Raw genomic sequence first — 12563 nt, forward strand, 5'->3', positions numbered from 1 at the left:
ATCCTCCCACAGAATGAACCTGCTCTTTTTTTCTTGCAGAAATACAGCAAGTAGGACACCTGAGGAAAGGTGATATTTTCCTGCAGTTATAGTTTTCCAGCTAGCCACTGATACAGAGCTCAGGAGAAGAGGGACAGCCACTACCTGTGCCAGTTAAGTGACATAAAACTTCTAGTGAGGAGCACAGCTGGAGGAAATTTTCATTTATCTCCAAGGACAGCTGCATGAGTTTGGTGGTGGAGGGGAGGCAGATGGACACCCAAATCTCTGCAAATTTTGTTTCCTTATCCCTCACCTCCCATCCTGTGGTTTTCCAGCTTCAAAAGCTTTCAGCATCCAGGCCTGTGGATAAGGGTGGGTTTTTTCCCTTCAGGAAACAGAGGATGCTCAGCACCTTCATAGGGACCCACTGAAGAGGCAGGCAGCACAAGCAGCATTCATTTGGGTGTGCTGGGGCCAGCAGGGGCAGTTCTTGTGCCTGGCTGGGATATGGCTGGATCCTGGCTGAGCAAAGACCAGTGGTAAAAAGCAGGGAGTGGGGAGGAAGAGCAAGAGCAGCTGCAGGTTGTTCAATCTATTTAATGAAAAATTAGCAACACACCCCAAGCCTCCCCATGCACCCTCAGAAGCTTTGCACTTGAAGAACAGCACAACACAACCCCAAGGAGGTTTTCACAGTAAGACAGGGTAAGTGCTGTAAATGATCACACAGTGCCACCATACCAAACACCAGAGGCAAAAAAGAATAAAACCCGAAAACGTACAGAGCCTAGCACTCTCTCACTCTGATCAGGCAGGTGCAAGCCAGTGGAATTACAGGCTAACTTTGCATTTGCTATACCCTCTGCCTGCCAGGTAAACACCATGTCCTGCACTGCAGTGCAGTTTCCCACTGCTACAGAGCAGAGGCAAGTGGGAAAGTATTGGACTGGCTCCACACCCATCTGAGCACTGTAGCCCCTGAAGAGAAAGGTCCCTTTGCTTTCTCCAAAGAAATAGCGCTTTCCTTGACTCTAACAGCTCAGTTAGCAGAGAAGTGCCATTGCTGCTAGGATGTTCAGCAAATAAGAAAATGCATCCTTAAGGCGCACCTCTTACCATTTCTGAGAACACAGGTACCAAAGCTGTATTTGCCCATGTGAAACTCATATCCAGCCTTCAACAGCCACTCATTTGAAGAACAGGCATACACATGCACAAACACACAGCGCATCTGCCCAGTGCAAATCTCTGCAATAGACTGGTAACAGCATTTCCCTGTTGTATTTGCACTTTTTTATTCCATATCTGTCACTACAGTCATATTTTGATAGGAGAAACAAATAACAACCCTTTACAACTAAACCCCTGTATAGCCAAAGCAATTCATTTCACACTTCTGGGTATGACTACTGCCACAGTTAACCATGTCCATTTTTAAGGGAGATGGGGCTGTTGTTAGTTACCGTTTCTTGTGTAAGGACAGGGAATGATTCAGTTGGTGTCTCAGAGTCCTGTGGTGATGAAGGTTGTAGAAAGAGGCATCCATCTTTTCTGCTTAGAAGATTGATTTCTTCTCTTAGGAGGGCTGTGTCATGAGCTCTGTGCTTGAGCTGTGACTCCAACCTGGCCTTCTCTTTGATGTCAGTAGTTCGGGTGCCCTGAAATTCTACTCCCTGTAAGGAGAGGAGAAAAATAACTCCTATAAAATGTGGGAGAATGAACGGTGGAAATTTATTTCAAGTGGGAAAGTGAAGCTTTCCAAGACGCAGGACAGCTTCATGACTTTTCCAGTCCTCAGTCAGAACTACTTGGAAGTCAGAGTGAGAGACCACTAACCTAGACAGACTGCCACAGGTGGCTGCCTTGTTCCCTAATACAGAGCAAAGAAAACACTTTAATTCATTTGGCTGTTTCCATGTAACAAAGGAATAATTTTGACTTGCTGCAAGACATTTTTTAATTAGAAATAAAATGAGCTTGTTTCAATATTGGAAAGCAGCTAAGTAAGAAATTACAGGGAAGCCAAGGTATGGCCTGCTTCAGGATCAGCTCGTTCATCTCCCTTTCTACAAGACCTGGAGCAGGCATTCAGCCTGTGCCACTATGCAATATCAGCCCGAACTGCTGACTCCAGAGCAGGATGTGAGACCAGAGCGCTGGTGAGGGCCAGATGATCCCTTACCCATTTCTGAACAGTCCCAAACCTGCATGTAGTAGTGGCTAAAAGGCTTACTAGATCATTCTTTAGCGAAGCCAGCTTAGTTTCAAGTTGCTGCTTTTCATGGCAAAACTGGTTCAGCTGCTGCAGCTTGCTAGTGTTTTCCTTTGTCAGCTTCATTAGCTGCTGCTGCAGGTCTAAGATTCTCTCCTAGAAAGATAGAAAAGGTTGAGCTGGGATGAGAGAGGACAGAAAGCGTGAAGTGGGGAAGAAGTGCTAGGCACAACGTAAGTGTCACATAGGAGAGGTAAACAACAGGCTGATCTTGCATACACCACTTGATCCCACAGTACCTTTAGTGCAGTCTGTCACTTTTTTTTTTTTTTAATATTGCAAATGCCTAAGAAGGTAAAGCAGTTAGGCAAAAGTGTGGGCAAGAGAAAGCCATTAGGTATATAGTAGCTCCATATGAGCTCTTCTGTAAGGGCAGCATAAGAGTGTTTCTCCTTGCACCACAGTAGCTGGGCCTTAGGCCCCCCCCAGATAGGGACATGAACTTTTCTGACTGCATAGACTACCATCCCAGGCATGAGCCAGGGCTGCCCTGTACTCAAATAGTTTGTCACCAGAGGTGGTGGGAGGAGACAGTAGGTGCCAAATGCCAGCTGAAAACAAAAGGAAAGCACTCTGGAAGAACTTCACATAGGGACTGAAGCAGAAGGATGCATTTGAGGGAAGTAAAACAAAAAGATCATCAACTACCTCCCTGAGAAAATAGGATGTGCATCAGCAACTGCAGCAGAGGTAGGAATGATGATGGGAAATGGGAGTTAGACATTATGACAAGTGAAAAAAAACAGACATGAACATGTTCACAGAAGATTTTAATGTAACTATTCAACCCCAGGGAAATGAAGCCTTAACAGATCATCATAACACATACCTCTTCCTCCTTTTCCTGCTCCTTACCTCCCACTCTTTGAGCTCCTGGGAATGCACATATTCTTTCTCCATTATTTGCACTTCCAACTCTTCCATGCGTATGTTAACAGAGTGTGCTTGAACTGCTTCAAAATCAACCAGCCGGCCAAACTTCTTCATCATCAGATGATTGCACTTCTCTTCCAGTTCTAACCGAAGGTGTATGGCATGAATGGCAGCACTGTCTTTCATTAGTTAAGAATTTCTGCCTTACCCCAGCTTTTTGTCTGAGCTCTTTAGTATTAGCTCTATAATAATTAATTCACACAAAACCACACGGAGCTCACAACTGAATATTGCTGTTTGTCCTTGCCCACGACCATGTCTATGTGGTCACTAAGCCACACTCTAAGCCAGTCCTAGTAAGTCACTCCCACCCCAAAGGCTATATAGGGCCTCCATAGGTTTGGTGGCACCAGATTGGTCCTTGGGAAAGTAAGTGTTTCGAACAGGGCTTGTTTTGTTCTTGTTATGTTACACAGAGGAGGAAATTACCAAAAAAGCTTAAGTAGCTTTGGGGAAAGTACTTTTTTCCTAGCAGTTCTGGTTTACAGCCAGAAATAGCAATCGTGTGTCCTGAATTCCAATGTCTCATCTCAGTCAACTCTCCTTATACTAAGTTCCCAAATTATTTCACACAGCCTAATGAGTCTGCAGTGCTGGAGAACTACCAGTACTTCATCAAAACTGTCCACTTGATCTGCTCTTTCTGTTTTATTTTCTGCAGTAACCAGCTGTGACATCTGTGTGAGTGTAAAGACAGACATCTGGTGAGTTACCCACACCCAGTGAGGGGGACAGAATGAGCATTAGTATGCTGTGTTGTTCAGAGTCTCTGTTACTTACGTCGAATCTTTATCTCCATCTCCTTTTTGTCCTGGAGAAGCTGCTTATGTTGCTCCTGGGCCTTCTTATAGATCTCTCTTTGCATTCTCTTTTCATTATGTAGGTCCACAATTCTCTTCTGCAGATACTCTAAGGACTGGTTGGTAAATACCAAAGCCTGGGAGAAATCACTGGGCATCTCCCCGTTAACCAAGTACTCCACCTGCGAGAAACAGCCATAAGCAAGGCTGTTTGTTACTTATGAAGGCTGCTGGTGATCTCACTGGATAACAAATGTGTGAGCGTTAGAGAACTAATGAGTGAGGTAATAGTAAGCATGGGCACAACTCTCACATTTTGGGCCAGGGAATTGCTACCACTCAGCAAAGCTCAAAGACTACTTAGAGCTGTGATGACTGCCTACATATAAAGCTGTCTACCCTTCTCTGGCACCTGGAATAAAGGGGGCGTAAGGGACTCCCTGTCAAGTGTACTTGAATGATCTGGGATCTGTAGGATTGCATAGTCAGGCCTTAGACTCTTCTGTCTTTATTACCAACCTTTTAATGAAGGGAGATAGAACAAATGGAGAGAGCTGAGCTTGCCTCAGAGGTATACAAGCCCGAACAGGCAGAGGCCTATCTTCTCTCTCTGAGGACAAGATTCAGCCCAAAGGAAGTAACAGTATTGTCTTGAGTTTTCCTCTTCATTTTCTACTAATCATCCCTGTGCTAAGAGCTGTGTAGATGAATGCATTGCATCCAATCCAGCATTATTGAATTGGGCAAAACTCCCATTAGTTTCAATAACTGGGGGCTTTTTTGGTTTGTTTTTTGGGGGTGGGTTTTTTTCCAGGAGAATATCAGTAGGTATGTACTTGAAGGAAAATCCCATGCCAAACCTATAAAACACTTGAAGACTATGCACATTTCAGCAATGGGCTGACCTGCCTGTCCTTACCTCTTTTCTGTCAGTATAGGAGGGAAAAAAAAAAAAAAGTCTAGAGGAAATAGCAGCATGAATTTCGATTAATAGCATTTCACTCCTAGGAAACTATGGTGAATCAGGAACTAAGGGCCCCAAAGAACAATAACACCATTGTTTAGATGTACATAGGCCATTCTGCACCTGCAGATGCACATCATCTTGAGTTACCTGATGGAGTTTCAAAGGAACAACTACATATAGCTCATTCAGTCTTTGCTGCTTTTCCCACTGAAAGGTCTTCAGTTCCCTGTCTGCAGTGTCCAGACTGGTTTCCACTACTTTTGCCTGCAGAAAGATAAATTGTGGACAAACAAAAATCCTGTAGTACTCAAATACATAAGGCAGCAAGGTTCTATGTTAGAGTTCCTGATCCAAAGGGTAAGAAGTATAGAAAAAATGCCCCCTTTTTTTTTTTAAACAAATGATGATAGATGACCTTCACAGGCAAACACGAGGCTCATCTACATATTCAAGCAATATTCTACCCTAAATACCTAATACCTCTGTACACATGTATACTCATAAATGTCTCCTTAGTAGAGAAGTCCTGTTATGTATCAAGAGACAGCTGCTTTGTTTAACGTCTAAGATGCTTCTAAATCTACAGAGCCTGCAAGATATTTTTTATTGTGTTATGCCTGGAAATGCTTATTGATTCTGCATGAGAAAGAAACAATTCAGACTCAAATGTCAGACCCCAGGGTGAATATGTGGCAGCTGGCACTTAGGAAAGCCTTTAAAAACTAAACAAAAAATGTTGTAAGTTAAGCATATTTGATGGAACATTTTTGAGACACAATAAAAGCAAGACTTGCATAATGTTATTTTGGCAAAACTCTCCCTCTATCCCGGATAAACCTTCAAATTAAGATATTTTTGAATTAATATAAGTCAAATGTCTTGATGAATGCAGGAGCTCAAAAAAGCTAAAAGGAAAACTTGCACCAAGAGAGTTTATTCAGTGATTACTATGACAAAGAGCAAAAGACAATAACTAAGAACAAAATAAATAGATGGAAGAATAGTATTTTTATGCATTTATTTTAACCTGCATTTGTGTTAGGGTATTCTTTAATCTCTCCATCCCCATACACATGCACAGAGGGTAGGCCAGGCTACACCAGGTGTTTCATCTGAACCAGAGAATCCAGTTTGTGCTGCTGCATGATGATTAGACAGCTGGGAAGGAACTGGAACTAAAACCTGGATCCAGCCTCGTAGCAGCTAAGGTCCAACCACCTTGATTTACCCTTTTCAGGAGGACAGGTGACCCATGTTGAGCTCCCTTCTGCCTCTGTGCTACCACAGATATCTCTACCCAAACAGAGGCCTCTCAAAATATTAGGATTTTGTTTTTAAATCTTAGCCAAAATCACTAGCACAACATTTTCACTGTAATGGAGCCAGTCAATGCTTGCTGAGAAGAAAACACTACAATACCTTCTTGGCCAAGGCATTATATTTCTTTCTGAGGTTAGCAGCAGCTTTCTTCTCCTCTGTTAAAGCTTTCTCAATGTCTAACCGCTTCTGCCGGAGCTGGATGGTGTTTTGGAAGAGTGCCTCATTGCAGTCTGAGAAGGAAAGAGTCAAAGAATAGCTTAGTTTCATTATGACTCTACTATAGTTACAGGCTTGAGCTAGTAGCTTCTCCTACTGTGCACATTGCCTGGCATTCCCCATAATAAGACCATGCTCTTGGTTCCCTAGAGCCTTCTCAAACGTTAATCACATGGTCCACGTTCCTCCATGAGGGGGTGAATGTCTTGGATGGATCTTTTTTCTGTACATTCAGTCAAGACAGTTGTTTCCAGAAGTAAGACTAAATGCATCAAAGCCAATATTAAAGCCAAGTGCTCAGAAGTTAGCTTTTTTAAGTAATGCAGTCCCAGTAGTTAATACATGTTACAGTATAGTCTTCAATTATGTGAACACCTAGTTGTTTATCTATAGCACCCTTCACTTTAAGTAAGTGAACAACTTGCTCTAGGGATCATTTATAGCTCTATTTATAAACAAAGCTGTGGTTCATAGGACCTGTTTCAAGATAAGGAAGATCTGTGAATTTCTACCTAGCACCACAGTGATTTCAGTCATACTAATCAAGTGCAAAATTATGCCCAAATCAGCAGGTGCAATAAAAAAAGACGACTCCAATAAAGGCAAAGCAAGTGACACATAAAGAGACCAATACGAAGAGGCTAATGCAACATGTAAATTCCCTATTAAATTAGTAGTTTGGACTTTTTTAATAGAAAGTAAAAATCTTCATTTCTTCCCAACATTTCATTGAAAAAGGAGATGAATGGGGAGTTAATAAGAAATTCAATTTGTGGAAATGATGTTAAAATCCAATTTTAAAAAAATATGATAAGATAATTTGTTGCAAAGTTCTAACTGAAAATAAAGTGGTGTTGTTACATGGTCATTGACATATTACTCAAAGATTTTTTCAAAACCCAAACCCCTAAACTAGTTAAACTCGTAAAAAAGAAAAGGGGCGGGGTGGGGGTGGGGGGGTGGCGTTGTTTGCCTTTGCTGAATGAATGAATGAAGAGGATTTTGCAAAGTAAAGTAAAGCTCCTAACTTTTCAGATACCCTTAAGGGAGCAGCCTAGCAACAGGCAATTGCTGCATAAATCCACCAGGTGGTAACAAAGAGCTTAATTTAAGAGCATGGTAGGGTCCCTTCAGAACTTTCCCGAAGAGGGGATCCAGCTAGACCAGGCAGCAGGTTTCCAGAGGGCTGCTACAGCCTCGCTCCAGCTCCACCCCTGAGAGGAGCCTTTTCTCTCCAGAAGACAGCTGTGTAATGGTGAATGGTTCTTTACACAAAAGAATTAATTCTTGGTGCTTAGCTAAGTTTTATTTTTCCAAACTTTTTAATTAGAGTACCCTATACTACCAGCGGTTTCATTATCTTCACTGAGATTTCCTGGGGAGAAATGCTTCACTCAGGAGGGGTACGCACATTCTGGGCATTAATATGCAGTGAATAATAAAAAATTCTGTGTTTTCTTTTTAAACACACAATATTTCCCCCAAAGCTAAACAAGCAGTCAACCCAAGGAAACGATGGCTTAGGTACTCTTTGGGCAAACAGAGTCATCAAAGACTTCATCTTCAGATCCAGAATTTTCTTCATCAGTCCCCAAGTTGGGCTCTTCATCATTCTCCTCTTCATTCTCATCTTCTTCATCTGGAAGAAAAGAACAGTACTGCTGGCTTGCAGAACACCCCCAGACCCACTAGCTGTGCATTATGCCAATGTGCTGGTGAACACAGTCCCAACAATCCATGAAGATCATCCGGGTAATATGTGAATCCAGGCACCTTGTGCCTATTGCATTGATCTGATAATTTCACAGAAAGAAAAAAGAAAAAAAAAATGAGGGAGAGAGATCATCTAGTAGTGACAAAGGCACAGACACAAGCACATTGGTGGGACTTCCTTCAATAATGCTTCCTCTCTTTATATGTGCTAGGAATTTAAACCTTGTGGGTTTACCATTCTACTACAGAGATTAATCAACCAAGCAAAATACAGAGGCACAAAACTGTCACAAAAGCATCACTGTTGTCTGTGCTTTTTGCTAATTGTGTCCACTTGAAATCAAAAGCCAAGTCAGAGAGAGAGCACAAGTATTTTAGCTCAGTAAGACTGCCTAGCCTTAACAGTTTTAAACCAAGTCACTAAGATAAATCAAAACCTTTCATAATATGTTTAGTCCTGTGACTAATAGATGATTGCAGATTAGGTCTATGATCTCTCATTAGTCAATGGACAGATTAAAGGAGAATGTCATGAATGTGGCAGACTAATCAGTTACCCATAGCTCCCATTGCTACAGCATAGGAAGTACCTATTTAAAGCTTCACTTCTTCATAGCAATTATCAGTCCTCAGTATTGACTTACAGGAAGTAAATTGCAGGAGCTGTCATCAGACCAAACGCAGTCATGTTAGAGACTGAATTACATCACTGTTATCAGCCAAGATGGCTGCCACAGAACACGGGTAGGTATATAAACAAATCTGGGTAGGTCTGATCTGTGGTTTTGCAACACTGAACTCAGTTTGCATGTACCCAGGGCTCTAGCTAGACTGAGACACATTTACTTGACCAGATGGAAGTATGTGTAACAAATCCATAAACCAAAAAGAACAGTATCTCCAACCTGCTTCTCTTCCTACTTCTTTTTTTTCCATGCACTTGACTTTCTTCTTCAGAACCTTGGTCAGAAAATGGGCAAACTCATTGTTTTCTCCAAGGGATGCTTGGAAGTTGGCATAAAGAGCTTTCTCACATTCCTGAAGCTTTACAATCTCACACTTTCTATCCTCCATCTGTGCAAGGTAGCTGTTCAATTTTGACTAAACAAACAAAAAAAACACTTCAGTTAAAAGGCATAACCCACATGTGTGTGTATAGGATGTACCTGTGAAGATCTGGAAATGCAAAACTTGTCTTTTTCTCTTTAAACCCATGCTTCAATCAAGCAAAACCTAGAAGTATGTTCTTAAATTTAAGTATATGGTTTGTCACTTATTCTACATCATGAAGTACCTATTAAAATATAAGTGTAAAGATTATGAAAAGATTAACTATTGCAAGTTAAAAGCGACCATCCTAGGTTGATCATCAAGAGTTTCTTGTTTTTCAAAATTCAACACTACACACTGGATCAGTGCTAAAATGAAGCAAAAAGATACCACTGTTTACTTCATGGCTTGCTTTTGTTTCAAGCCATGCATCAGTGGTACTGTTAAATCCAGAGACACATGGCCTACTTACCTGCATGGCCTCCTGCTCCCTGATGAGGGTGTTAACATGCCCCTGGAGAAGGTTCTCATGTTTCTCAAGGTTCTTCAGGATAAGCAGCTCTTCATACCATGTGATGTAGCGCAGGTCAGCACTTTTCATCTGCACATCCAGCTTCAGTTTCTTGTGCCGCAGAAAGCGAAGTTCAGCATCAAAGTTGGTCACTAGTACGTTGATCTGGAGCATATGAGAGAGGCAAATGAGGAACAGGGAAAGCATTAGGAGTGGAGCTAAACATGTAAGGCTAGAGAAAGGAGCAGAAGGGAAAAATTCTCTCTCCCAAATCAACAATTTGTCCATGCTATTTACTATGGATTACTGAAGCGCTTAGAAAGACAGCATTAACCCCAAATCGTGTTCTCAGCACAATAGTAAAAGAGTCACCAGGGCTTCACAGGAACGTTTCACTGCATTCACCACCCCAGAAGGATTTTACTCTTCAGAGTAGCCTGAAGTAGTTCATGTAACAATCCCAGATGTAGCAATAAATATGTCTTCTGCCTTGACAGACTTCTTTCAGAATACCTGCCAGCTCTTCCCTTAGACATTTACAGTTAAATCAGTACTAGCAGCTGCCAACATTAACTTATATGTGTGTGATGGTCGCAGCAGCATTTGGATATTCTCTCAAAACCTTCACGCACATGAACACAAGGGTGTCTGCGTTGGGGTAGACTAAAGAGTCAATGGCCAATAGCAGAAGTTAGAGAAAAGACAGTAAGAAATGGAGCAAACTAGTGAACAGTGGTATACCTCTGGCACACTCCTCCTAAACTCTGACTTAGGGACATCTTGAGCTTGAAGCAGTATGTTTGTGTTCAATAGCTTTGAATGGATTTTTCTTCCAGACTTTATCAAAATGTAGCTTCTCCCACATCCTAATAGCGAGTTCCAAAGCTTAGTTATTGTTGGATAGGAAAACTATTTCCATTTGCATGTTTCAAGCTTTCTACATGACTATTTTGTTTGATATCTCTCCTTCTTTTAAGAGATGATTCCCACTCTCCTTTTCTATGCTGTTCATAATTTCACCACCTCTGCTACAACCCTTTCAGTTGCCCCTTTTCCAGGCCAAAGATGCTTTATCCGTTTAGATGTGCTTTTTAAAGAAGCTTTTCCATGACTAAGCAATTTGGTTACTCTCTTTTGTACCTTCTCTAATTCTACAAAATCATTTTTGAGACCAAAGGGTCGGGACTACAGTTATTTAATTGCTGAGAACATCAGGAATCTACAAAGTTGTAGTGATGCTCCCTTTTTTCCTCTTTGCCACTTTTCAAGTAATTTCTAACATTTTACTTGTCTTTTTTGGCCACTAAGCTCGTAGTTTCATAGAACAATCAATAAGAAATCTAAGATCTGTTTTTCAAGTGATAATATTCAGCACACAGGTCACAGTTAGGGATTTGTACTGACTTACACTGTAAATTTGTACCAGATAGCATTTTCCTGAACTTCAGAAAGGCAAGAGTAGCTGCAATCCTGAGACAAAAGGGGGTTTGGTTTTATTTCTGATGCAGTGGGATTGTTCAATCTGACCAAAAAAAAAAAAAAAAAAAATTATTTCCTACCTTTTTAATCAAGGTCTCCTGCAAGTATAGATTTTTTATCTTCTCCCTCATTAAAATTTCCAGTTCCATTTCTGTTGGCTCTGCCTTCTCAATCTCAGAAACTTTTTGCTGCTCTGTGACCACAGATGATGCTGTTTTCATTGGGTGTGCACCTGCAGCCTGTGCCATGGGGTCAATCTCTTTAATGGAAGGAGCTCGAAGAAACCCATGCCTAAATGCGTGAGATGAAGGAGACCCTTCCAATTGTTCCTGGAGCTTTGCCTTGGCCTCCTGCTCCTCTTTGAACTTCAGGAGGATGTCACTGTCATACTCAAATTTTTTTTCAGGAACCTCATCTGGGTGTAACTGAGGGATCAGGGGAAGAGGGAGACATTCTGATAAATCCAAGGCTCCCTGTATGGATTTCAATTCTTGCACTAAACGCTTGATTTCATCAATAATAGAAACCTTGAGATCCCGCAAAGACATGATCTCTTTGTTCATATTCACTTTCCTCCTATGGATCTGCAAAGGAAAAACAATTTTAGTAAGATTCCCCAGGAACACTTACATAGTATATAGTCTTCCCTAACACAAGTAATGGTTAAGAGGCTTGTCATACTGACTTTCCTTCTTTCCATACTAGCTTTCTTTTCTGTACCATCTCCACACATTAGCATTTTTAAACAGCTGTCTTTCAGTCTGGTTTTAAAATCTTTGGAACCACCTCTCTTCCTCTCCTTCACAGCAAATAGCAAAAGTGTAAGAAGGGAAACAAGGCTTCCCCATTCTCTCAGTTCCTGACTTGATTGTGAGTTTCTTGACATGAGATGTTGAAGCAGTGCAGAAAGCAGACAGGGGCTGTGAAAATAAGCTGTGGGGTTTAGAGGATTAGTCATTTGGGCTGTCTGTCATTAACTACAGAGAGTATCTCAGCTTTGATACATGGCCCTCTTTTCAGGCATATAGTATAAATAATACACTAACAAAAAGAAAATTAGATTTCTTTTAGTATGTTCTAAGGCAAGCTTCTATCCCCAAGACAAAAGAAACATACCTGAGAGGACCTTTACTGTACACACTACAAAATGCACAGCTGTGCAGAAATCTAGACGACTTTGACATAGTCATTGAAACAAAGCTGTTATCTCACATAACCTCAAAGATACTGAAGCAGTCCTCCATAAATGTAAGTTCTGGAAGGCAGATGAGATTCTTGTCTATTATATGTGATGGCGAAGCTGAAATCACAGCTACTGCA

The 12563-nt window shown here is 41.4% G+C and overlaps 1 protein-coding gene across 1 annotated transcript in view; it reads right to left on the minus strand.

Annotated features, from left to right (window-relative positions):
• Positions 1-1252: 1252 nt before the first annotated feature.
• Positions 1253-12563, minus strand: part of CFAP44 (cilia and flagella associated protein 44) — a 47033-nt gene continuing 35722 nt past the window's right edge. The window contains exons 26-35 of the mRNA XM_069785772.1: positions 11324-11827; positions 9726-9929; positions 9109-9304; positions 8019-8129; positions 6374-6504; positions 5102-5218; positions 3968-4169; positions 3110-3270; positions 2216-2350; positions 1253-1655 (exon numbers count right to left, since the gene is read on the minus strand). Coding sequence (XP_069641873.1) covers positions 1401-1655; positions 2216-2350; positions 3110-3270; positions 3968-4169; positions 5102-5218; positions 6374-6504; positions 8019-8129; positions 9109-9304; positions 9726-9929; positions 11324-11827 — 2016 coding nt within the window. The 3' untranslated portion in view covers positions 1253-1400. The remainder of the gene's footprint in view (positions 1656-2215; positions 2351-3109; positions 3271-3967; positions 4170-5101; positions 5219-6373; positions 6505-8018; positions 8130-9108; positions 9305-9725; positions 9930-11323; positions 11828-12563) is intronic.

This window comes from Haliaeetus albicilla, chromosome 6 (genome assembly GCF_947461875.1).
Source record: "Haliaeetus albicilla chromosome 6, bHalAlb1.1, whole genome shotgun sequence".
In the NCBI taxonomy this organism is placed as follows: Eukaryota; Metazoa; Chordata; class Aves; order Accipitriformes; family Accipitridae; genus Haliaeetus; species Haliaeetus albicilla.